General features: G+C 41.9%; 1 protein-coding gene across 1 annotated transcript; it reads right to left on the bottom strand.

The window, feature by feature from the left end:
• Positions 1 to 27,226, bottom strand: dnal1 (dynein, axonemal, light chain 1). Its single transcript, XM_048536994.1, has 8 exons — positions 27,166 to 27,226; positions 26,976 to 27,014; positions 23,888 to 23,997; positions 22,959 to 23,014; positions 20,809 to 20,864; positions 16,576 to 16,702; positions 1,618 to 1,758; positions 1 to 716 (listed from the first exon to the last, which is right to left on the bottom strand). The coding sequence occupies exons 1-8, from the start codon at positions 27,166 to 27,168 to the stop codon at positions 673 to 675; spliced, it is 576 nt and encodes a 191-aa protein (XP_048392951.1). The 5' UTR covers positions 27,169 to 27,226; the 3' UTR covers positions 1 to 672.
• Positions 27,227 to 27,601: the final 375 nt, after the last annotated feature.

The following is a 27,601-nucleotide window of genomic DNA, read 5'->3' as shown; positions in this document are numbered from 1 at the left end:
GAAAGTTAGTTAGCTTTATTAGTTACCAGAATAAATCATTTTTCACAAGATAGCACATTTTTACAACATCTTCTGATAAATAATTCTGTATAAAACAGATAAAAGGTACTTTACAAAAACTAGGCAATTACTTAAAAATCTGGACAGATCTTGACGGGAGAAGCATGAAGTAAGGTTGCCGTTTTGCACATGAGAAGCCAGGGCAGGGGAAGGTCCCAGTCCAAGAGTAACATTACACTCCCAAGTTAGATAACTGCATTATAACAACATTCTACAGTTAATTTATAATTACAAATAAGTTAAAGCTAAATTAAAAATTGAAATAAAAATTCAAATGCACTACCAAAAATGATCAAATGTTTGTCCCCCTCATCAAAAAATGGTTATAAACTAACACTTTGCAAAACTATATTTAAAAATGATTATTTCCTCTGGCTGAAGCATCTCTTTTGCCTTTAAAAACTCGGGTTATTAGGAACTGGTCACAGGATTCCAGTAAATTCACTGCTTCAACAAACAACAACAAGTCATAATACAATGCAAAAGAACATGCTAGGAATATTTGAGAAACTACAGCTAGCAAGCTTGTTTGGTCACAATCAAGAATGGAGAAAGTGCAATGGTGGAGGAGAACATTGGAAGGTCTTTCCAACATCGTGCATTATGTGGGCATTAGTCTTCAGCCTCTTCTTCCACTTGTTTAATGACAGGCACCCCTAAATTTAAAAGAGATTACATCATCAGTAAAATTGCTGGTTGGCTTTCCAAAAACATGAAACAAGCTTGAGGTGATGCTGATCATTCCATAGAGGGTAGGCACATGCACACAGATCAAATTTTGCCACCCTATGCTTCTGTGAAACATCTTGGGGACGTTTTAGTGCAGTGATCGTGATTGACAATGCACGTTGCTGATTCACCCTTTTCACTTATAGTGGTTTTATAATGTCACTTACACTGTTTTGTGAAAGGATTCAAATTAAATTATATTGACAATACAACTCAGTTCACTGGTGCTTTCCTAGAAACATAGAAGATAGGGGCAGAAGGAGGCCATGCAGCCTTTCAATCCTGCTCTGCCATTCATCACGATCATGGCTGATCGTCAACTCAATAGCCTAATCCTGCTTTCTCCCCATTACATGTGATCTCATTTACCCCAAGTGCTATGTCTAGCTACCTCTTGAATACACTCAATGTTTTGGCATTAACTATGAATTTCACAGGCTCACCACTCTTTGAATGAAGAAGTGTCTCCTCATCTCCGTTCTAAAATGGTCTACCGTGAATCCTCAGACTGTGACTCAATGTGACTGCTCTGGACACACCCACCATTGGGAACACCCTCCCTGCATCTGCCCTGTCTAGTCCTGTTAGAATTTTAAAAGTCAACAAGCGACAGCACCCCCCAGCCCATTCATCTGAACTTCAGCAAAAACAATCTTAATCTAGTCATTCTCTCCTCACACGTCAGTCCTGTCACGTCTGGAACCAGTCTGGTAAACTTTTACTGCACTCCCTTGACGGCAAGAGCATCCTGCCCCAGAAAAGGAGACAAAACTCATGTGGATGAATTGTTTATCTTTACAACACGGTTAGCAGACAAACTGAACATACCGTCCAGCTTCTTCAACCTAGTGAGCCTCTTTGTTGCTTCCTCCACCCAGATGCCTTCAGCCGAATACTTCTCTTCAATGGGATTTCCTACGAAGACGAGGTCGACCAGATTGGGAAGATCAGCCAGCTTGCTGAACTCAGCTAAAAGTTTAAAGAAGGATACAATCAAATTTGTGTGCTTACAACAGACAGAGGTGGGGGAGATCAACATGTGCGCATACAGGGGGAGACAGGATGACAGAGTCAGAAGAGGATTTTAACTAGATTGCATGATGGGATCTTGAAGACCCCGTACCTGGGAAACTCAGAAGTGCTGCAGTGCTATCAAAGGCTTTTTACCCAATCATTTACATCAGACTTCCGGTCTTCATAAATTAGACAAAGTGGGCAAGATGGTAACCCAGAAAGGTGCAAGTTGAACTGTCAGAATGGTTGAACATTAGATAACTGTAGCACGCTTCAGTGATACCTCCCTGTATGTGATTGATGTCTGGGGACTGAGATACCATGAATAGATGCAGTTTATTAATAATCAAAGGAAATTGGGGGGGGTGGTGGTTGGGCTGGAGGTGTGAAGCCACACTCAATACAGTGGCAAGCAATGACTTTATGACCTCCTCAGTGCAATAAAAGCAAGCTTAGTGGCATATTTAAGTATATGTGACCTCAACTCCTCAGTGTGCCTTCTCGAGCCCACCTCTACACATCACTGCTCACACCTACTTACAGCTGCACACATCTTTTGACTACACATTTCCTCAAATTCACACTGACAATCACCTTATCTTAATCTTGCATAGCAACCCTCAAGAAGTACGTTCTCATCAATCTTTTCAATATACACCATTAGTCTCACTCAGTGGAGTATTCTTTCCCTGTGTAGGGAAAGGGAGCACTGAAATGAGATATCACAGAGCTGTAGTGTACACAACACTCACTAAAAGACTTAATGTCAATGAAATATTACCACGTACATCATGATGAAGAGGAACATTCCTACCAATTTTAATCAATGGCTTCAATCCCCCACAGACAAACATGTTGCCGGAAATGGGGTGGGAGAACTATGAGACCTTCTTGGAGTTTACACATTTTGGAAGGTGCACTGTTATACACACCAACCTAGACATACACTTCAGTAGAATCAGTAAGAAAGATAGGTTTTTCATCTGATGTTTCAGTTATCATGTGAGCAACAGTGAACGGATGGTACTAACAAGAAAAGTCATGGAGATCCCATATAGAGGATGGAGGAGAATGGGGTTTCAGCTCAGCTGGACAAAGATACTGAATCCAGGATTCATTGACGAAGGGGTTACTTCTAGAGCACAGTATCAAACTACAGAGTAGCTAGCACTGCAATCAAGCGTGTACATTAAGTACATGCAGCCACAGGCCCTCACCAATGGCTTACACCCTGAGCACCACATTAAACAGAGGCGATGAAAATATTAGTTAAACAGCAAGTGCAGATAGGCCATGAGAAGATGAAGGTCAGTGGAGACATGGAAGTGAGGGTTTTGTTGAAAGTGTTTTTACTGTTCATCATAGTAACAGGCCAGAGGAAGAGGGATGGTGAAAAGGTGCCTAGAATGCTTCATGCATCTAGCTAAAGATGCTCTGCGCTTGTAGAACATCACAATCTGGCAACATCAGTCAAGACTGCCCGGAAAACACAATAACCTGAGCCTCTGAGATACTATTGTTCAGCAAGCTGATCTTCTGCCTGAACATCTGGTGTTGCGGGATTCACCTCTTGCTCACCCATCTGAGAAGCAACAGGTTCAAGAGAAGCCTGGTGTTGCTTCTGCTCCTGCTGTCCATCCAAGTGAAAACACCATAAACAACCTACAATGCTGACCTGATAGACCATAGCTGGAGATCAGATGTACAAATTTCCAAAGGCAAGCAGCTGTAAAGTCAGTGACTTCTCAAGAACAAGCAGCGAGCAAAAGTCTCTCACAGGCAGGAAAGCAGTTGGTATGTTTCAGTACGAGAGTATTTTTTCAGCCCCCTCAATTGTTGTGTAATGTCAGTCTTGCTCCCACTTGCAAGATCCAGGAAGTCCAGTAAACACATGGAACAGAAATTAAATTATAAAGCACATTATAAAAATTGCTCTTAATGAGACATTAAGATACTGAAATGAACTACCCCACTTCTCCCTGCACTGCAGTTAAATGTAGAAGCAGGCAGATTGAAACTGGCTTTCGAAAGCGTTGTAGATTTCAATCCTACTCCCAAGCCCACTTACTCTTGGAAGTTAAAAACTTCTCAAAGTCAGAGACAAAAGGCCTAATTTTAACTCTGAGTGAATGAGTTTACGGTGAGTTAAAATGTTACCTAGAGAATCAGAGTTGACAGACAACCTAAGTTAATGAACCACTGGAAATAATGCCTACCTCCCTCATCTAATTTCAAAAGGATTCAGGGATATAACAGTCAACATCTCATTCTATCACATAGATGTGATAATATACCTTTGAATCCATCACATGGAGAGACAGAGACATGAGTAATCAGATTGCAACTTAAAATGGAGATTGCAACACAGGAAGGCACCAATGAGTTGAGTGCTGGCACCTGGCCAGAGAAGAATCCAAAGTTATGCAAGATTATACAGCACAGCACATTGTTCACTAAAATCACTTTAAATAGACAGTGAAATGAGAGCAAAAATTTAACATCCCTCCGCCAATGCATGGGAAAAGAGACTATTGAAATCAGTCAATAGTCAAAAGGGGCAAAAAGACTTACTGGAGTAATAACTAAAGAACAGAAGATGCTGGAAATCAGAAACAAAAACAGAACCTGCTGGAAAAGCTCAGCAGGTCTGGCAGCACCTGTGGACAGAAATCAGAGTGACTCTTTCTCAGAACTGATGGTAGCTACTGGAATAATATTGGGGAAGTGAAATGGGGGGGGACAATGAATAGATATAAAATGAAACCATCAGATTGCTATTTGAATGGGGCTTCAGTTCAACGTAGGCACAAAGTGATTGGGTCATTATAAAGATGGTGGAGAGGAAGCTTTAGAGTACTATGATCTAATCTTTTTACTCAGTACCAACACAGACCCTTTATTAGGTCATTAGATTACAATACTGTAGACCTTAGAGATTTGGCCACAATCGGAAGGGGGTAAATATCCCAAATATTATTGGAACATAAGACAATGAGCAAGATGGATATTGAGCGGCAGTGGTAATAGGTAGCTAACTGGAGTGCAGAAGAAAAAAACTCAGGCCAATGCTTTTCAAAGTTTTATTTTAACTATTTAGATTCCCAAATCAAAAATACAATATTTAAATTTGCAGCATTATCAGATACTAAATGAATAGCTTGTGTCAGCTTTTACCATGGAGAAAGAAATGGAGATTAGAGAATGCAGACAAATAAATTTAATGTTTTAGAAACAGTTCAAATTACAGATGGGGAGATTCGAGAGGTCTTGAAGACCTCTTGCAGAAATATTTGCATCATCGAAAACTACAGGTGTGATGCCCGATGACCAGAGAGTGGCTAACAACATAGCCTTGTTTAAGAACATTTGTAAGGTGAAACCGGGGAACTTTGACCCAAGTCTGACTTCAGTGTGGGTAAATTGTTGGAGGTAATTATAAAAGATAGGATTTACGGATATTTAGAGAGGCAAAAATTGATGAGGGATAGTCAGCATGATTATGTGCGAGGAAAGTCACATCTCACAAACTTAATTGAGTTTTTTTGAGGAACTTACCAAAAAGATTGATGAAAGCAGAGCAGTAGGCTTTGTTTTCTTGGATTTTAGTAAAGCCTCCGACAAGGTTCAGCATGATAGACTAACTGGTAAAGTTAGGTCATATGGGATTCAGGGTGAGCTTGCCAGTTGGATACATAATTGGCTTAACGGCAAAAGACAGAGACCAGTGGTGGAGAGTTGTTTTTAGCATTGGAAGACTGTCACCAACAGTGTTCCACTGGGATTGGTCCTGGGTCCTCTTTTGATTGCTACTTATAAAAATGATTTGGATGAGAATAGAGAAGACATTGTTAGTAAATTTGCAAAATACACCAAAATTTGTGGTAGTAGACAGTGAAGAAGGTTTTCTAAGATTACAAGAGGTTCTTGATCAAATGGGTCGTGGACTGAAAAATGGGAGTGCATTTTGGTACAAGAAGCAAGGTTAGGGCTTACACAATTAATGGTAGGGCCTTGGGTAGTGTTGTAGAACAAAGGGGCCTAGGGGTTTAGGTGCTTTTTTTTTGAAGTTTGCGTCATTTATAAAAAGGCGTTTGGCATGCTTGCCTTCATTCTTCAGTCCTTTGAGTATAGGAGTTAGGAAGTTATGTTCAGGTTGTACAGGACATTGGTGAGACCTCTTCTGTGCCCAGCTCTGGTCGCCCAGTTATAAGAAGGATATTATTAAGCTGGAGAGGGCTCAGAAAAGATTTACCAGGATGTTGCCTCCTATGGAAGGTTTGAGTTACAAAGCAAGGCTTGATATGCTGGGCCCTTTCCCCACTGGAGCATAAGAGGTTGAAAGGTGACCTTATAGAAGTTGATAAAATAATGATGGAGTTAATAGTAGTTGTCTCTTCCATAGGATGGGGGATTTTTAAGGTGAGAGGAGAGAAATTTAGAAACTATATGGGGGGGGCAATTTTTATTTTTTTACACAGAGGGTGGTTCACATGTGGAATGAACTTCATGAGGAGTAAGAAAGAGATGAAGGGATATGGGCCAGGAGTAGGCAGGTGAGACTAGTTTAGTTGGGATTATGTTCAGCATGGACTGGTTGGACCGAAGGGTCTGTTTCCATGCTGTATGACTCCACAACTATGACAATTTGCAAAGAAAATAATAAATATATTTGCATAATGGACATACAATTGTCAAATACATTTCAACATGGGGTAAATGTGAGATATTTTATTAGGTTTCATTGTTTTTGTAGTAGAAAATAATTTAAATAAGACTGAAAAAAAAGGAATCCAGGAGCACAAACACACAAATCTTGAAAAGTAGCAACACATTAATAGGGCCATTTATAACAAAAAAGGCTAGAGCTTACTTCTAATCGAAGAGAGTCTGCTGAACATAGCTGGAATACATACGGAGGTACGGCTTACAGTTTTGATTACCATGTAAGGAAAAGGATGTACAGGCACTTGAAAGGCATAAAAAGGTTTTGTGAGGGTGATGCTAGACTGTAAGATTATACTCATCAGAACTACCCACTTTTACTTCCTTCCCAAGACTGAAAAACATCATTGCCCCAGTCATTCCATCTTTTTAGCCTGTTCTTGCCTCTCTAAACATGTTTCTTCCTGTCTCAATTCCATTGTTCTCCCCTTGTGCAGTCTCTTCCAACCTACACCAATAACTTTTCAAATAAAAGCAAAAGAGCTGTGGACGCTGAAAATCAGAAGCAAAAACAGAAATTGTTGTGAAAACTCAGTGCGTCAGGCAGCATCTGTGGAGAGAAAGCAGAGTTAACATTTTGAGTCCGGTGACCCTTCTTCAGAAGCAGAATAATGTTCTGAAGGGTCACCCCAAACAACATCCTCTTACATGTTCATTCCAGATCACTCACTTCAGTTTTCATCCTTTCCCAAAGCACCAAATGTCTTCCCCTACACATACTCCCACCTCTGCCAGTACAGTACTGTAACACCTTCATCCATTCTCCAGTCATCTCAACACTTTCCCATGGCAACTTGATGTGCAAGCACAAGAAATGCAAATTTGTCCTTTCATCTCCTTCCTTCCTTCCTTCCTTCCATCTGAGATTCCAAACTCTCCTTCCAAATGAAACAGTAATTTACATCTTTCAATCTAGTATACTGTAACTCCAGCTCACAATGTAATCTTCTTTACATTGACAAGACTAAACACAGATCAAGATGCAGATCACTACATGATCCCAACTTTCCATTGCTTATCATTCTGAGTCTCCATCTTCTTCCAGCGTGACCTTGCTGTCTTTAGCCTACTACTGTTTCAGAGAGTCCTAACACAAACTCAAAGAACAGCACCTCATTTCTCGACTTGACACTCTTACAGCATTTGGAACTCAACAATGAATTCAACTATTTCTGATCACAACTTCTGCTGCTGTCCAGTTCTACACATCTTTTCTTCCTCTGTTCTGCAATTTGGTCTTTGGTGGTTTTCTTTATTCCGTCATGTTTTATTAGATGGTTTTTATGTAGCAAGTCACACTTCATTTGGACAAAACATGTGTTTCTTCGTTATCTCCATTACCACTCTTTTTAACTGGCGATTCATGAACTCCTTTGTTATTCAATTTCTCCTGGTCTCTGCCTTATCACAGGCCTTCATTGCTGGCCTTCCTGCCCTCTTTTCACTTTTTTCAAGCTGATGAGTGGTTCACTGACTGCAACATGAACTCAGTTTCTCGCCACAAAAGTAATTTACTTTGTTTAGTCATCCCATCTGGAGCTTGTAGTAAACTTCTACATGAAAATTGCCTGGCATTTAGTTGTTTCAGAGATAGTAAGAAGTTCTGAAGAAGGATCTAGGCCCGAAACATCAGCCTTCCTGCTCTTCTGATTCTGCTTAGCCTGCTGTGTTCATCCAGCTCTACACCTTGCTGTCTCTGGCATTTAGTTGTCAAGTGTGTCTTTTAAAGTATACGTGGTTGCGGGTCAGCTGAAAATTGCCTTTTAAGAATTATTTTCTTTTAATTCATTCACAGTACGAGGACATTGCTGTCAAGGCCAGCATTTATTGCCCATCCCTAATTACACAGAGGCCAGTTAAGAGTCAACCACATCTGGAGTCATATGCAGGCCACACCAGATAAGGATGGCACCTTCCCTCCTTAAAAGACATTAGTGAACTAGATGGGTTTTCCTGACAATCAGCATTAGATTCAAGACTCATAATTCCAGATTTTTATTGAATTCAAATTCTACCATGGCACAATTCAAGTCCAGGCCCCAGAATATTAACAATGTCTACAGCTGGATGAACACAGCAGGCCAAGCAGCATCAGAGGAGCAGGAAGGCTGATGTTTCGGGTCTAGACCCTTCTTCAGAAATGGGGTTTCTGCAGAAGGGTCTCGGCTCAAAACGTCAGCCTTCCTGCTCGGCCTGCTGTGCTCATCCAACTCTACACCTTGTTATCTCAGATTCGCCAGCAACTGCGGCTCCCACTACCCCAAAACATTAACTCTGTTTTTTCCTTCACAGATGCTGCCAGATCTGCTGAGCTTTTCCAGCAACTTTGTTTTTGTTGCTAGTTGACTCACTGCATCTGTGATAACTCTTTGAACAAATTGGTCAATTAATCCGATTTCTCTCACATCTTTAATGTGGGCAACATTGAAAGTCACAATTCCAGGTCTCTAACCATGCTATTCTGCAATTGGCCACCAGATGGCATGAGAGCAACTCAGGCTGCTTGCAGTTATTTCAAAGACACAGGACTAGAAACCATTCAGCCCCTTTTCCTGTACTTTTAGTGAGCTTACAGCTGATCCACACCTACTTTCCTTAAAACTGTCTTACATCCTTTAATTCCATTGATAGGTTTTCATTAGTTAATCTCAGATTTAAAAATTAACAACTGATCTGGAATCATGCACCCTTTACAGAAGAGAGTTCCAAACTGTGTCCTCATTCTACTCCTGAAAAATCTGCCCTGAATTTTCAGATCATGTCCCATAAACTGAGAGCCTGCAATCAGAAGAAATAGTTTCTCACCATCTTACCCAATTTGTTGTTCTTAATATTTTGAAAATTTCAATCAACTCAACTGTCAACTGGAGGATGTACAATCCTTTGTTGTGTAATCGGTGTAATTAAACCCTTGATAAATCAACTCTGCAAAACCAATTAAAATTCCTAAAATGTGGTGCCCAGAGCTCCAGGTGTGATATAATTGGGGTTTTATACAACTGAAATGTGACTTATTCGCCCTTGTAATCCAGTCCTCTAGGTAAAAAGGCTGGCTTTATAGCAAGCGTTTTCTTTACGTACATGTCTGTCTGTGATACTTTAACAATTTCTATATTGGACTCCAAAGTTGCTTTGAGCTGTCACTGTTTCTAGCTATTCAGTCATGGAGTCTTTGAGGTCTACAAAACTGAAAGGCCCTTTGGCCAGTTGAGTCTACACTGGTCAAAAAACAACCACCTGACTATTCAATCCCATTTTCCAGCACTTGGTCCATAGCCTTGTATGCCTTGGCATTACAACAGTACATACAAATATTTAAACGCTATGGAAGTTTTTGCCTCGACCACCCTTACATGAGAATTTCATATTTGCACCAGCCTTTGAGTGAAAAAAAACTTCTCTTCATTCCCTCTAAACCTCCTGCCCCTTACATTATATCTATGCCCCCTGGTTATTGATCCCTCCAATGGGAAAAATTCCTTCCTGCCGCTCATAATTTCATATATCGCAGTCATGTTCCCGTCACCCCACCCCCATTACCAAGGTAACAATAGCAAAACATGTAAACAATTACACTAAAATCAAGCAGGTTTTGTGAAAGGAAAATCGTGTCAAATTTACTGAAGTTCTCGGTTCCATTGATAAAGAGGAACTTGGGTATTTGGATTTCTGAAAAAAGTTCCATAAGGTGCCACATAAGAGATAAAAGTCAAGAACACAAAAAGATAAGAACACAAAGTGCTAGAGGTAACATATTAGCAGAGATAGTATATCTAACTGTAAATAATGGTGGCACAAAGATCAGTATTGAGGTCTTGAGGTTTTAAAATTTATGTTAATGACTTGGATGAAGGGATTAACTGCACTGTAGCCAAAATTCATTGACAATACAAATAGTGGTAGGAAATCAAGTTGTGAGGAGGTCACAAAGAGTCTGCAAAGGAACATAAAAGATAGGGCAAATGAGTGGGAAACAAATTGTCAAATGGACTACAAAGTGAAAAAAATGCAAGGCTGTCCACCGAATGGGAAGAATAGAAAACACAACTGTACTTAAATGGTTAGAGGCCACAGAATGCTGCAGTCCAGGGGAATCTGAGTATCCTAGTGTACAAATCATAAAAGGTCAGCATGGAGGAAGAAATTGGGAAGCCAAATGGAACATTGGCCCTATTGCAAGTGAGATCTGACATAGAAGTAGGGAAGTCTTGCCACAGCTTTTCAAGACATTAGTGAGACAGCACCCACCAGGTTGCTTCCTGGGATGAAAGGATTGATAAATGAGAAAAGGTTGCCTTTATTCTTCAGTTTAGAAGAATCAAGGGTGATTTTATCAAGACAAAAATTGTAATGTCTGACAAGGTTGATGCTGAGAGGATGTTTACACTCCAGGGTGAGTCCAGAAAAAGGGAGCAGTTTCAGAATAAAGGTTTCCCATTTAAGATAGAATTAGGGAGGAATTTCTTCTTTGAGAGTCATTAATCTTTGGAATTCTCTTCTTCATAAAGCAGTGGAATCAGGATCATTGAATATGCATTTGAATGAATTTTGTCTACAAGTGTTATGGCAGTCAGTCAGAAAAATGGAGTTAAGGCCATAACCGGATGAGCCATAATCTTACTGAATGGCAGAGGAGGGTCAAGTAGTAGCATGACCTACTTCTGTTCCAACAGCCTCTACTAAGAGAGCCTATCATAAAAACATAGAAGATAGGAGTAGCATTAAGCAGCATTCAAACCCTCAAACCCGCTCCAGCATTCATTACGGTCATGGCTCATCATTGAACTCAAATCCCTAATCCAGTCTTTCCTTTTAAATCAAACCTTCTTGTTTTTAGTAACACCTTTGATTCCCTTTCCTCTGATTCCCAACCGCCTAAACTTAGTTTAAACCCTCTCCATTCACTCTAGCAAGTACTCCACCTAAATCTTCAGTCATGGTCCTGCCCAGGTATAACCTGTCCAGTTTGTACTGGTCCCATCTCCCCCTGAATTGGCCCCAGTGCTCCAGGAATTTGAAACAGTTCCGCTCACACTAACTCTTTAGCCACATGCTCATCTGATATATCCTGTTTCTACTCTGACTGGCACATGGCACTGGTAGCGATCCTTAGATCACTACCTTTGAAGTTCCACTTTTCAGATGCTTCCTAACTCTCCATATTCTACCTTTGAAACCTCATCTCTTTTTTCTACCTATGTCATTGGTACCATCGTGTACCACGAGCATTGGCTGTGCACCCTCCATCTCCAGGATGTCCTGTAGCTGCTCTGAGACATCCTCAAGTCTAGCACCAGGGAAGCAACATACCATCCTGAGTCTCATTTTCAGCCAAATAAATGCCTATCTATACCACTTACAATTAAACCGTCTGTACTATTGCATTTCCATACTTATTGCTACACCCTTGTGCAGCGCATACATTCTGGAAGTTGATACAATCAATGACCATTGACAATTCCTGTTCACTACTTTTGCAATCTCTTAAGCAAATTCAATCAGGAATTCAATACTCTTTGCAAATCCTTCCGGTTCTCTGCTGTTCTGAAAACATTTTTAAAGGTATTCAGTCCTTGACCTTTAATTATAGACACCAGCATTTTCTCTATTAAAAAAATGTTAGGTTAAGTGGTCTATAATTCCTAATTTCCGGCTTTCACATTCCTTAAATAGCAATTAATTTAGCAATTCTTCAAGCTGAAGGAACTGTTCCTAAGTTGAGAGGACTTTGGAAGGTTATAATTAGAGCCCATGAGCAAGTAGGTTGACATCCATCTGCTACTTTGCATTAAGATTATACACTCAGAGTGGAGATTTCCAGTGTATTGAATATTCCAGCACTCATCACAGCATCAGAAAAGGCACACTGATGAAGTCAGGAAGCTTGAACTTCAAATAATCACAAAGATATTGACAGATTTGGTGATTTTGTTTTTGCCTACGTGTAGGAGCATTGTGGATTCAAATCCCAGCTCAGAGATTTGAATCCACTGCCTAGACTGACATTTCAGTGCAGTATTAAGGTAGTGCTGCACTGTTGGAGGTGCTTCCTTATAGCTGATGCCTTAGACTGGGGCCAATAGAAATTGCTGGAAAATCTCAGCAGATCTGACAGCATCTGCGGAGAGAAATCAGAGTTAAAGTTTCAGGTCTAGTGACCCTTTTTCAGAGTCCTAGGCTGGAACTGTTTCGAACAGTGATTAGCTTGGTTCTTATTTGGTTCATTTAGAGGAAAGCATGCGAAGGACAAGCTGCCTAGTTAATGTCTCCCATCTCTGAAAATTGTTGAGTTCAGGTAAATGTGATTGAAAGAACATCAAGATTATGTATCCTGAGCAAGTTGTATCTGCAAGTGCATGATTAATGACTTGGAACACACACGCTAAAACATCAGCACAACGAAGTCTGAACACTTAATTCTTTCGCCGTCACGAATAATCCATTGGCCAAAGCAAGGCTTCGAAGAGCAAGGGCTAGGAACCCAAGTGAAAGCTTGAGTTCACAAGCCCTGAGGCAGCAATGTTTCTATGGACTGCTGACCAATTTATAATAGCTGGTCTTTCCATTCTAACAGTACTCACTGAGGTGGTGATGACAATTTCCAAGCCTTGAAAAAGCATCACAAAGAGAAAAAAGTGAAAACAAAGTTGGCTAATGTGTTCTTCTTTCCAAAAGCCAGTTGCTGAAAAAAAATCAGCTCTTTTTCCCTTCTATTTTCTTGAAGATTGTGTGTATGTATTTTTTAGGGATATTTAGAAAGACAGCACTTGTACTTCTATATTTCAGACCGTATTTTAACCAACACAGTTCTGAAGAAGGGCCACCGGACCAGAAACGTTAACTCTGTATTCGCCTTCACCGATGCAGCCAGACCTGCTGAGCTTTTCCAGCAACTCTGTTTTTGCTCCTGATTTACAGCATCTGCAGTTCTTTTGGTTTTTATTTGGCTCATACTTTAACTAATTTTTGCATCATTATTGAATAAGATTTCATTTGATAATAAACCAATAATTGTGTTGATTAAGATACATTGTCAACAGATCTTGTTGTTAAAAATCTAATACTAATATGATAGAGATAGTAGGAACTGCCAATGCTGGAGAATCTGCGCTAACATGTTGTAGAGCTGGATGAAACAGCAGGCCAAGCAGCATCAGAGGAGCAGGAAAGCTGACGTTTCAGGTCGAGGCCCTTCTTCAGAAATGGGGAGAAGGGAAGGGGATTCTGACATAAATAGGGAGAGAGGGGGAGGCAGATAGAAGATGGTTAAAGGAGAAGGTAGGTGGAGAGGAGATGGACAGGTCAAAGAGGCGGGGTTAGAGCCAGTGTAGGTGAATGTAGGTGCGGAGTTAGGGAGGGGATAGGTCAGTCCACTTCCTACAAACAAAGGAGGTGGCCATGGGTACCCACATGAGCCCAAGCTATGCCTGCCTCTTTGTAGGATATGTGGAACAATCCCTCTTCCAAAGCTACACTGGCCCTATCCCTCACCTCTTCCTCCATTACATTGACGACTATATTGGTGCCACCTCGTGCTTCTACGAGGAGCTCAAACAGTTCATCCACTTCACTAACACCTTCCACCCCAACCTTAAGTTCACCTCCACCATCTCTGATACCTCTCCCTCCTTCCTGGACCTCTCTGTCTCCATCTCTGGCATCCACCTGGAAACCGATATCCATTTCAAATGTACTGACTCCCACAACTAGCTAGAATACACCACCTCCCAACAACCTTCCTGCAAAAAGGCCATCCCCTATTCCTTCACCTCCACCACATCTGCTCCCGAGATGATGCATTCCACTCCTGGACATCCCATGTCCTCTTTTTTCTCGAGGACTGCAACTTCTCCTCCACAGTGGTCAAAAATGTTCTTGACCGTGTCTCCCACATTTCCCACAACTCATCCCTCACACTCCCCACCCGCAAAAACAACCATAACAGAATCCCCCTCGTCCTCACGTACCACCCCACCAACCTCCGAATCCAATGCATCATCCTCTGACATTTCTGCCATCTGCAAAGTCATTTTTTCCTCCCCACCCTTATTTGCTTTCCAGAGGGACCACTCTCTCCGTGACTCCATTGTCCACTCCACACACCCCTCCAGCCTCACCACCCCCGGCACTTTTCCCTGCAACCAAAGCAAGTGCTACACCTGTCTCTACTTCTCCCCTCAGCCCCATCCCAGGCCCTAAGAAGACCTTCCACATCAAACAGATGTTCACCTGCACGTACGCTACAGTGCTATACTGTATCCGCTGTTCCCATTGTGGCCTCCGCTACATCGGAGAAACCAAGCAGAGGCCTGGGGATCGCTTTGCAGAACACCTACGCTCAGTTCACAATGAATAACTACACTGCCCAGTCGTGAGCCATTGCAACTCCCTCCCCACCCCTACTCCTTGGGCGACATATCCATCCTGGGCATCCTGCATTGCCACAATGACGCCACCAAAAGATGCAGGAACAGCATTTCATATTTTGCTTGGGAACCCTGCAGCCCAAGGGTGTCAATGTAGACTTGCCAAGCTTCAAAATCTCCCCTCCCCCGACTGCATCCCAAAACCCGCCCAGCTAGTTCCCGCCTCCCTAACCATTCCTCCCACCTCAAGCCCTACCCCCATCTCCTACCCACCAACCTCATCCTGCCTCCTTGACCTTTCCGTCCTCCCTGAACTGATCTATCCCCTCACTAACTCCTCACCTACATTCATCTCCACTGGCTCGAACCCCGCCTCTTTGCCCTGTCTCTCTCCTCTCCACTTATCTTCTCCTTTATCCATCTTCTATCCCCCTCCCCTCTCTCCCTATTTATTTCAGGATCTCCTTCCCCTCCCCCATTTCTGAAGAAGGGTCTTGACCCGAAACATCAGCTTTCCTGCTCCTCTGATACTGCTTTTACTGCTGTGTTCATCCAGCTCTATACCATGTTATCTGATATTAATATAGAACATAGAACATAACAGCACAATACAGGCCCTTTGGCCCTCGATGTTGTGCCGACCTGTCATACCGATCTCAAGCCCATCTAACCTACACTATTCCATGTACGTCCATATGCTTATCCAATGACGACTTAAATGATCTTAAAGTTGGCGAATCTACTACTGTTGCAGGCAAAGCGTTCCATTCCCTTACTACTCTGAGTAAAGAAACTACCTCTGACATCTGTCCTCTATCTTTCACCCCTCAATTTAAAGCTATGCCCCCTCGTGCTCGCCATCACCATCCTAGGAAAAAGGCTCTCCCAGTCCACCCTATTTAACCCTCTGATTATTTTATGCGTTTCTATTAAGTCACCTCTCAACCTTCTTCTCTCTAATGAAAACAACCTCAAGTCCCTCAGCCTTTCCTCATAAGACCTTCCCTCCATACCAGGCAACATCCTAGTAAATCTCCTCTGCACCCTTTCCAAAGCTTCCACATCCTTCTTATAATGCGGTGACCAGAACTGTACGCAATACTCCAAGTGCAGCCGCACCAGAGTTTTGTACAGCTTCACCATAACCTCTTGGTTCCGGAACTCGATCCCTCTGTTAATAAAAGCTAAAACACTGTATGCCTTCTTAACAGGCCTGTCAACCTGGGTGGCAACTTTCAAGGTTCTGTGTACATGGACGCCAAGATCTCTCTGCTCATCTACACTGCTAAGAATCTTACCATTAGCCCTGTACTTTGCCTTCCGGTTACTCCTACCAAAGTGCATCACCTCACACTTGTCTGCATTAAGCTCCATTTGCCACCTCTCAGCCCAGCTCTGCAGCTTATCTATGTCTCTCTGCAACCTACAGCATCCTTCGTCACTATCCACAACTCCACCGACCTTAGTGTCGTCTGTTATTTTGTTGAGCATCTTTGTCACTGAAACATGTTTTTTTTTAAATGTTGAGACACCCGGAGCAGTGTGATGGTGCATTCCTTCAACCTCAGCCGTTAGACTGCAATAAAACAATGCTTCATTGGTCAAAAAGCATTTTGGGATATACTGAGATTATGAAACACTCTCTAAGTACAAAACTTCCATTTTTAAACAAAATGAAGCATACCCCAATCCTTTACCAGATTGTTTGACATGTACAGAACTTGCAGCTTCCTCATCGCATGAATTCCTTTGAGCTTCTCAATCAAGTTATATGAAATCCACAACTCTTCCAGTGTTTCCCCCACTGCCTCCTGTAGGAAGTAAAGTAAAACTGATTAACATGCCTGGATCTCGGTAAAAACCTGGTATGTTGTCTGCTTCCTTGTAATTTGACACACCACAGGATTTGTGAATTAAACACAAATTGATTGAACAACAAACACTGCATTATTGAAGGCAGTTAGCAAGCCAAAACACTAAAGAAGTGAAATTGATTAGAAAAAATAATTTAAAAGACTATTGGAATGTTATCCTCCATTTCCAGAGAACTAGAAAACTAACTGAATTGGTGTTTATCTGTTCAGAACTCTGGTTCGACTGCATCCTAATAACAGTGCTCAATTTTGGGCACTACACCTCAGGAAAAGTACCGAAGGGTAGGCAGTAACAATTTTGTTTTATATTTTCGAAAGATGTGAACCTCACTGGCAAGGCCAGTACTTGTTGGTCATGATTTACCACACCATTTCACAGGTCAGTTAAGAAAAAGCCACAGAATCCCTATAGTGTGGAAGGAGGCCATTTGGTTCATCGAATCCATACCACCCCTCCAAACAGCATCTCATGCAGACCCACTTCCCTACCCTATCCTCATAACCTTGCATTTTCCATGGCTAACTCAACTAACCTATACATCCCTGGACACTATCAGCAATTTAGCATGGCCAATCCACCTAACCTGCACATCTGTGGACTGAGGAAACCAGAGCACCAGGAGAAAATGCAAACTCCACACAGACAGTCACCGGAGTGGAATCAAACCTGGGTTCCTGGCAGCAGTGCTACCCACCGAGTAACAGTGCTGCATTTTTAATGGGCCTGGAGTCACGTGTAGGTCAATCCAGGTAAAGGACAGCAGATTTTCTTCCCTAAAGGGCACTGGTGAACTGAATGGGTTTTTACAACTATCAATAATGATTTTAGTTTTGTATCATCTGCAAACTTTGAAATTGCCCTGTGCACATCATGGTCTAAATTCATTAATATATATCAGGAAAAGCAACAGCTCCAATACTGACCTCAGGGAATGCCACTACAAACCTTCCTCCAGCATGACAAATATCCATTGACACTATTCTGTTTACTATCAGTTTACCAACGCACAACACTGCCACTTGTCCTTTTTATACCACTTATATCTTTTATATCTCAAGTCTGTTGTGTACCACCGTATCAAATACCTTTTGAAAGTCCATATACACATTAACAGCATTACCCTCTTCAACCACTTCTGTTACTCCAGCAAGTTACACATAACTGCCTTTTAGAAATCCATGCCAGCTCTTTCCAAACAACACAACTTTATCGATTTCTACCAATTCTGTCATAAATAATTGACTTTAAAAAGTTTCCCACAAGTTAAAATGATGGTCTGTAATTGCTGGGTTCATCCTTACAAATATTTTTGCACAAAGGCACAATGTTTGTAATTCTCCAGTCCTATGGCGATTCCCGACTCTAGGGCATTTTGAAGAATTACTGCCAGCAGCCCTGCAATTTCCACTCTCATTTATTTCAGTATGCATCTCATCCAGTCCTAGTACCCTGTCAACATTAAATAACCAACACTTACTCCTTGTTAATTTTTAACTTTGCCAATGACACTCCTCTGACCCCACTAGTGATACACCTCTATCATCTACCTCCTTGGTAAAGTCAGATGTAAAGTACAAAGTATCTCAGCCATGCCCTGGTGTGTAAATCCCGTTTTACTATTGATGCATGTATAGAAGACTTTGGAATTATCTTTTGATGAACATATTACCAAAGTAGGATAGTGATATTTTGAAAGAGAAATTTAAATTAATTGGGTGACAGCTTTCCCCAGGGTAAAGGACATGAACAGTCTAATCTTACTTCCTTTGATTTAAATCCCCCCAAAATTCAACTAACTCAGAAACTTTTTCCACTCTGCATTGCTTGGCCTTTCATTAGCTAAACTCAGAGCCATACGGTAATTTATTAAATGGTTACAGCAGAGAGAGAGTCCAATCAGTTAGTCATACCAAGCTGGCTCTCTTAAACAGCAACTTAACTGATTCTACTCCTTCATACTTTCTCCAATGCTGAGATTTTTTTATTCTCCTCAGATAACTACTTAGTTCCCATTTGTCCAAATGAATTGTCACGTTGTCAAGAGATAGTCCAGAGCGAGATACATACAAAGTAAGTGGTCAAAAAGTTTGGCAGATGGACCATAATGTAGGAAAATGTAAATTTGTCAATTCCAGCCTGAAGAAGAATAGAATTAGCAATAATAGAATTATTATTTAAATGGAGCAGCATTACAGAACTCTAAGGTAAAGAGGGATCTGGTCCAGGAACGTGAGCAGTGGAAAGTTAATACGCAGGCACAGCAAGTGATTAGGTAGGCAAAGGGAATGCTGGCATTTCTGGTAAGGCTTTGCGGTAATTTTACATTTGTGGTAATTTCACAATGTAAAAGTGGGAAGGTTCAGTCCACCTGAAAAGGGCCTTGGTGCAATTACACCAGTAGTGCATGTACAGTTTTAATTTCTGTATTTGAAAATAGATAATTGTATTAGAAGCAGACTAATTTCTGAGATGAAGGACCTATTTTACAAAGAAAGGCTGAACACATTGGACACACATTCAATGCAGTTTAGCAGAAAAAGAGATGACAATTAAAAAATACAAGAACCTAAGGAAAACAGGATGGATGTCAACAGGCATTTCCTCTTCAGGAGACTAGAACTACAGGACAAAATTTAAAATAGGGATTTTGTTCTTAAGAATGTGATAATGATTGTTCTGTCAGATGGTTGTTTGAATGTGAATTCTTTTCCCAAGAAAACAGTGGCAGCTGGTTCATTGAAATTATTCAATGCTGAGTTGATAGATAGGGAAGTGGAATGAAGTTCATAGATAGATCAGATAAGATTTTGTTGAATGGCAGAGCTGGCTCTAAGGGCTGAATGGTCTACTTTCAAGTCCTATGAATCTGGTTCCACCGCACTTTTAGGGACTGTGCTCTGTCAGTGTTTGAAATGTAGGTTTCCTTAAAAGTAGGCATTTTCTAATCAGCCTGTTATTAGAAACAGGTAGGACTTGAACCCAGGCCTCCTAGCCCAGAGGTAGGGAAACTACCACTGCACTATAACAGCCCTCAAGGATAAATTAGAACAGCTCTAGAGATGATTTAAAGCAGGTGATGCAATGAATTTTCCAGGAGGCCTGGGTTCAAGTTCAATCACCCCAGGCATATGTCGCAAAGCGTCTGAACAGGCTGATTAAAATAAATACAAGAACTGGGGTCTTCTTCATTATCTCCTCTGCTGTACACCATGTTGGTTTATCTCCTTCCCTTGTGTTCCCCACCTCTTCGTTTTATGTATTATTACACTGCCCTGGGGGACAGCTCTTCTAATTTGCATGTTCTGTTGATCATTTGCGTGATCTGCTGATGGGTTTTTGAAAATAAAGAGCTGGACTTTTCACCCTATGGTCCAGAAGTCCCTCCTGCCCCAGAGGTGTGTTGTAACAAATTTGAACAGATTGCTTAAAAATTGTTTCCACCAGTATCCTTGAAGTCTTTAGAGATGGGTGGGCATGGCAGGGGTTGGGAGTTGCGTTTTCTCCTCTCCAACATCATTTTGATTTAATGCTCTCCCCTTTTTTTGTTACTGTTGCACTGCCTTGGTGGACAGTGCATTATGTTTTCATAAATGATTATTCAGGTGATTTACTGATGAGCTTTTTAAAAATGTTGAGTTCTTCCCTAGTGCGATGTTGACTTTGGGGGAATTGGGGAATATGGAAACTACGTTTGTGCTAAATTACAGATTTACTGAACATTTACAAATTGCCTAAATAAACATATAAATGCTGGTCTATTAAACACATTTGAATTCCTAATTACCAGCTGTTTAACAGAAGCTCTTCAAGTCACTGTAGCTTCTTCTATCAATCAATTTAAAATTGGTTCCTTCTGGTTCTTGCTCTTTGCATCAACAGGAACAGTTTCCCCCTAGCTATCCTGTCCAGGCACCTATGATTTAAATACCACTACTGAATGTCCTCTCAACTTTCTCTTCTATGCAGAGAATATCTCCAAATCATTAAGTGCAGCTTTCAGCAGTGAGGTTTAGAAGAAGACGGTGAAACTAAATTAACATACCAGACCATTTAAATTCTTTATATTGTTCCTTCCCAGTGACAGAATTGTTAACTTCTCTGAAAAATATGATTAAATAAAAACATTTCACTTTTTAAGTAACACGAGATTGACATAGAAAATTTATGTAAAAATTTTCAGCTACCCTAGACATTTTCTAACTAAATTTCCCTTTCCCCATCTCGCAGCCAGGTAATCCCCCGAAAAAGACTAAAATCAGGGCCAATAGGAGCAAATTATGGCAGAAAATTCCAACCCCTCAAGTGCTTCAATACAGCCCTTGCAATTCTGAACAGAGTTGGCAGTTTTGAACTCACGGCTAAACATGGTTATTGGGCCAAAGATCAGATAGGGATATAAAATTAAGTGATATTTCGAACATCAGTTTTCACCCCTTCAATCCCATGGCGATGCACAAGTTACTTGCACAGCTTGCTGCTACAAGCAGTCTGTTTCTCAGCAACGATGTGGAGGGCACCTTCAGCCACATATCATACAGTAGTCACTGAGGATGCTGCCCAACTGCCACATCAATTCCATTTCAGTGGCTGACTCAGTGAAGACAGATCATTGCTTTTCTGGAAGTGACAATCCAGCTTGACCTTCACTTGATCTTTCTGTTCAACTCAGAAAAGAATAACAGGTAAAAACAAACAAAAAAAACCTGCGGCTCTGAACGTGCAGCTAAATAACACTTTACTTACTGGGTCTAGTTGCCTTCTATAAGTAACTTGTGAAGCAATCCCATTGGCACAGATCTGATAGGGTCAGGGTATATTCTTGGAGAAATCTCAATGTACAAGATAAGTGGGAACTTCATGGGAAGTATAAATTTCAAATTACCTAGCCTCTGAAACAGTCTGAGAAAATCTCCAACTCAGAGTTAGAATTGGAGGCTTTAGAAGGGAAAAATTTACTTTAATAATCAAAAACGGAAGTTGCCAGAAAAGCTCAGCAGGTCTGGCAGCATCTGTGAAGAAAAAAAAAAATCAGAGTTAATGCTTTGGGTCTTGTGACCCTTCCTCAGAAATTCACAGAAGCTGCCAGACCTGCTGAGCTTATCGAGCAACTTCTGTTTTTTTTCCTGATTTACAGCATCTGCAGTTCCTTTGGTTTTTAATTCACCTTAATAGTCTGGAAATGTTAGACGATTAACACCCAATCCTGCCTAAGTATAAAAGTGATGCCTCTCCTCTAAACAGACACCCCAGCTAACAAATCCCACATCAACCCTGCTCAAGAAATCTCCCACAGACACTGGAACTTCACTTATCTGGCAATCTATTGTCTCATGTGGCACACATCTCTCCCTGATAACAAAAAATGTGAAGCTGGATGAACACAGCAGGCCAAGCAGCATCTTAGGAGCACAAAAGCTGACATTTCGGGCCTAGACCCTTCATCAGAGAGCTCTCTGATGAAGGGTCTAGGCCCAAAACATCAGCTTTTGTGCTCCTAAGATGCTGCTTGGCCTGCTCTGTTCATCCAGCTTCACACTTTGTTATCTTGGATTCTCCAGCATCTGCAGTTCCCGTTATCTCTGAACACATCTCTCCCTTACCAGCTAGCAGCTTGCTAAGCCACTTCACATAGCATTGAAGAATTATCATATCAATGTGGATTTGAGTCACAGATTAGCAGACTGAGAAAGATCAATCAGCCTGCTTTCCTAAAAGACATTAATGAACCAGTCAGATTTTAAATACTCCAATATTTTCATGATCAAGTCTATTGATATCAAATTTTCAATTTCCAGGCTTTTTAAAAACCAAATTTAAATTCTGAACTTGTCATGTTGAGATTTGTAGTTCCAGTTCTCTGGTTTGCTAGCCAGGTTAAATAAACCCTTCCCTACCATTCCCAATCTTGTACAGTGGACATGGTGCTTCACAGTACATGTGAGCCAAGTGTTTAAGTCAGTGGATGATTCAGCAGAAAGCCAAACACTTGTATGTGCAATTCTGCTTACAGCATTAAGTAGCCAGATTTATTAACATGAATGGAGTTGACATTACATTTTTGCTTCTTGTCAATCTCCGCATAAAAATGTGGAACCTAGGTTGAGAGTGTGATTAATGAAGATCACAAAACTTAAAACAATATTACTGAAACTTTTTAAAAGTTGACTTTTATTAAGAGAGAAACACACTTACTTAGTCCATTCAAGTTTGCAATCTTTTCGATGCAGTTTGTCGAAAGAGATAACTTCCTGAAAAAAGGTTGAAAGAAGTGGTTTACATCCGAGATATCTTGGACTTGCTTCCGATGCACGTTTGGAACGTGCTGCCAAAGGCCGTGGTAGACGTGCACATTGTGCATTAGTGGTGGTGATTATTAGGGGGTGGGTGGTGGATGTGAAAGTATCTGAGGTGATGGATGACTGCTTAGTCTAAGGTGCCAGTGTTTTGCAGTTGCATTCACCTGGGTAAATGATGATATTTCATTTCACCTTAACCTTGTAGGTGATGAGAAGTGTTTGGAGACTCACACAGTTATCAATAAAAAGAATATGGAGAACTGAGGCAGAAGTAGAAAGATGTAATTGTTCTTTAAATAAAAGGGAGACAGTTAAAACAAAATTGATAAGCAAGTAGTATTGGAGGAAAATTATAACTCAAAGTTTACAATATGCATTATATTGACAATGTTTTTTTAAAATCAGGAGTGCTGACAAAATTCTACAGAGATTACTGATCTCAAGCAGAATGGTGAGCAATTCACCTCAGTACTTCTGGGGGAGGGAGGCATTAGGGAGAGGAAACAAAGGGGATGGGTTGGGAAGCTGGAAGAAAGGGAACAAATAGGTAAGGGGGAAGAAAGAGTAAAGGGGGGAAAGAAAAGGAAGGACGGGCAGTCACAATTGGGATTGAAAACTCTGGACTCAACAAAGAATGTCTAACTAATTAAGATATGTGACAATGGTGGAAAAAGGCCCAAACAAGTCAGGTGCTACAACAGAAAGGAAAGAAACCCTGGAGACTTTATGCTTTCATAATAAAAGTTCTAATTTTAATGGTAGAAGTGACTGGGTAGGAACAAGAGACACCCGCAAACACTCAAGAGTCAGTCTTGTAAAACTTACTCGCAATTGCTCAGCGTAGAGAGGGACGCATCCATCTTCTCAATTGGTGGTACCTGGCCATATAACTTCACCTCCACAGCTTCAGCTGCCTTCTCACCTGATCTTTCTTCCTGAAAGAAATACGTCATCCAATATATCATTACCATTTGAGGTTTGTGCTACTTTGTCACCAAATACTTCTGTGCCCTCATTCTTCTCAATCTGTCATGTTCAATATCCCTATGATCCTCCAAGAGTTCTGCACTCCAACTCCTGGTCTCTTGCATATTTCCCCTCACTAACTAGCCTATTCTAAGGCCATGACTTCTATGACTAGGTGCCAAGCTTGACATCCAAACTTTCAACTTCTGTTTCTTCCTTTAAGTAGCTCAAAAAAACAAAAACTTCACTCTCTCTTCACCATTGCCTGGGGCCCAGGGCTCACCCTCCCAACCCACTTGGACCAAAAAACCAGGTCTCTTTCATATCCTCCAGGACTGGAAGTCAAGGACTCTAAATCTACCCATCTGTGTTAAGGATCCAGGTCCCTCTCTGCTGGCTGGAGACTTCAGCTGTATCAATGACGCAGGCAGACAATCCAGAAGGCTGACAGCAAACAGGATGCCATGTCCAGATTCCTGATGGAAATGATTAGAGTTGCCAAGCTGCACAACACCTTCAGTATCTCTGCAGACAGAGTGTAACGTAGGTGCATCTGGTTGCGACGGGGGGGTGGGTCTATCCATTCAAGAATAGATTTCCTGTTTGTGTCCCGCACGTTCTTGGTCAGATCCATTAATGTATAGCCAGTGTTCCTCTCTGACTACTGCCTCCTGCTGGCCTACTGTCACCTACAGGTTGACTAGCATGCTGGTATGTGGAAGTTGAATCTGAAATTGTTGACCCCAGAAAACACTGAGGAGCACAAAAGGGGTTACATACGTTGTAGAACCATGAAGCCCCTTTTTCAGTCTCCAGCAGACTGATGGGAAGTAGTCAAGTGAAACAGCAAGATGTTCTTCAGATTTATGGGGTAAACTGTCCAAATCCAGAAAGGCACGCAGAACCTACTCCTGCTGCAGACAACAGGGCTTGATGTCACAGAGGGTCTCCAGGGGGTGAACAGCCACCAAGCCTCGGTCTTTGCCTTGGAAGCCTAAAAGGTAATCCACCATCCAGGGTCCGCATTGTGAAGCAGGATGAGACATGTTCCCGTTTCTTCTTCCAGAAGGTAGGGAAGGACAACTTTGTACTCGGCAGCCTGAAGAAAGATGATGGTTTGATAATGCCATCCCAGTCCGACATCCTGGGGATCCACAAATTCTTTTATGCCAGATTGTATGACAAGATGCCCACAGACAGCACGGCCTTCTAGTTGTTACTGCCCGCTATTACAGAGGTCTTACACAACTGCATACAAGGGAGGCGGGACCAGCCATTATCTCTGGATGAGCTCACCAAGGCTCATGAGTGCTTAGACAAAAACAAAACCACCAGCCAAGTTGTATTCAACTCTTTTGGGACTAGACTGGCCAGGACCTGCTGAAGGTGTATAACAGTATGCTTCTGGCAGGTAACATGTATGAATCCATGAGAAAAGATACTATCACCTTCACCTACAAGCAGAAGTCGGAAGAGGGAGGAAATTAGAAATTGGAGACCAACTTCACTGCTGAATGTTGATTACTAAATCCTGTCTAAAGTCATTGCCAACCAGGTCTGCTCTGACAAAACCTGTGCTATGCCAGCAGGATAATCTCTGAGAGTTTCACGTTCCTCAGGGCTATGTTCACCTATGTGCAGGATTGGGGGGTGGGGGGGGGGGGGGGGGGGGGGGAGAAACACCTGTCTCATCAGCCTAGAACAGGAGAAGGCCTTTGACAGGATATTGCACACCTAATTTGGGATATGCTCTCCAAGATCGACTTCAGGGACAGAATTCACAACTGGATGTGACTGCTCTACACCAACATCAGTAGTGCAGTCTCAATCAGGAGTCCGGAATAGCTGCCCACTCTCTCTTGGTTGGCACTTGGCATCCCTGAGACCCTGCAGGAAAAGGAGAGGGTAGATCCTGTCAGGTTGTTCCCTCAGCAGAATGCCTCATCACCAGAACTTTACAATTTGCACCAAGGCTTTAACTTGGCTCGTGTGAAATCCTTCATGCACACCTGGACACTTGAGCGCCACTGCATGCTGCCCTCAAAGCGGCTGCGAGGAAGGGCAGAGACTGTCACAGAAATCATCTCCTGCTGGAGTGTACCTTTGCAAAGGAAGTCTAGAGAAAGGTGCAGTGGTTTGTGTTGAAGTTTGTCCCAAGCAGGTCCATGACGCAGGACTCTGGGTTATACAGTCTATTCCCTTGGATGCACACTGAAACAAACATTGACTGCACCTAGAGGACCATCAGCTCGGCCAAAGATCACCTCAACCAAGTGTTGCAGACTGGCACATTCCTAAGTCCAGGATTATGTGCTAAGGGACACACTAAAGCTTGAAGCAACTGCTGCCAAGGCACAGCGGGGAGAAACCATCATCTAATGTCTTTCCGTTGAAGTTAAATGGGCATCTGTTCAGTTATCAAACCTGCCCACAGTGCATCAAATATATGCTATTGTCTTGCATAAGTAAGAAATGCATTTGGTTTGTTTCGTTGGGTAGAGTCAAACTCAAATATTTGTTTCTCCACATGCTACAATACAGCTTTAGTGACCAGATTTTTTTTTAATATGCCCGACGCCTTTCCAAGCCTTCTCACGCCCACTACTTTCACGCACATCCAACCCCTTCTCGTACCCTCGCGCCCCCACCACTTAACTCCACTACTGACTACTATTACCCCAAAACTTCCTTCTTCTATACATTCTCCCACCACTACCCCAATCCCTTCCCACCCCCTCCCCTACACTTTTCCAACCTCTTCCCTAATTCCCTCTCCCTTTCTCCCCTCCCTCTCTTCCTTTTCACTCCACCTTCTCCCCACTTCTCCCTCTCATCCCATTCCCATTTACGGCCACAGTCCCCAACCTCCACCCCACAGCTCCGTCCTGTGCAACCTACCCCCTCCTTTTCACGCAGGTGCGAGAGGTTCTCTCCAGCAGACACTTACCCACTTGGCCAGAGCCTCTTTGATGGTGGTCGCTTTGGCCTAAACGGAAATACAAAGTCAAAGTCAAAGAGAGAAATAAAATCAGTAGTTGCTATGACAGCAGTGAAGGTCAGGCCCTGTGGTCAGTGGTCACTCTCTCTCTCTCTCACACTGACCGGGCCGGTGGTCACTCACTGACTGACTGACTGACCATTTCTCCGGACGGTCTTCGCTCGCGCGGCGGTTGCTAGGCAAACAGGGAGATATGCGCATGCGCGTTACCCTACGGGCAACGTAGGGCGGAGCTTGAAAACCTAGAGACCTGAAATACCCCCCTTACCCTTAAAATAACCCATTTTAACCATAAAATACCTCCTACCCCTAAAATACCCCTTTTCCTCCAAAATACCTCCTTTATTCCTAAAACAACTCTACCACTCAAATAGCCCTGTACCCCCAAAATACGCCCTTTATCTCCTAAAATATTCCCTTTATCCCTAAAATGTGCCCTTTTCCCCTAATATACACCCTTTACCCCAAAAATACCCTGTATCCTCAAAATACGCTCCATACTCAAAAATACCACTTTACTTGCAAAATAGACTTTTTCCACAAAATGTTCTATTTACCCCCAAAATATCCCACAT

The sequence above is a fragment of the Stegostoma tigrinum genome, chromosome 10 (genome assembly GCF_030684315.1).
Source record: "Stegostoma tigrinum isolate sSteTig4 chromosome 10, sSteTig4.hap1, whole genome shotgun sequence".
NCBI lineage: Eukaryota > Metazoa > Chordata > Chondrichthyes > Orectolobiformes > Stegostomatidae > Stegostoma > Stegostoma tigrinum.
This window is presented reverse-complemented; position numbering and strand designations above follow the sequence as displayed.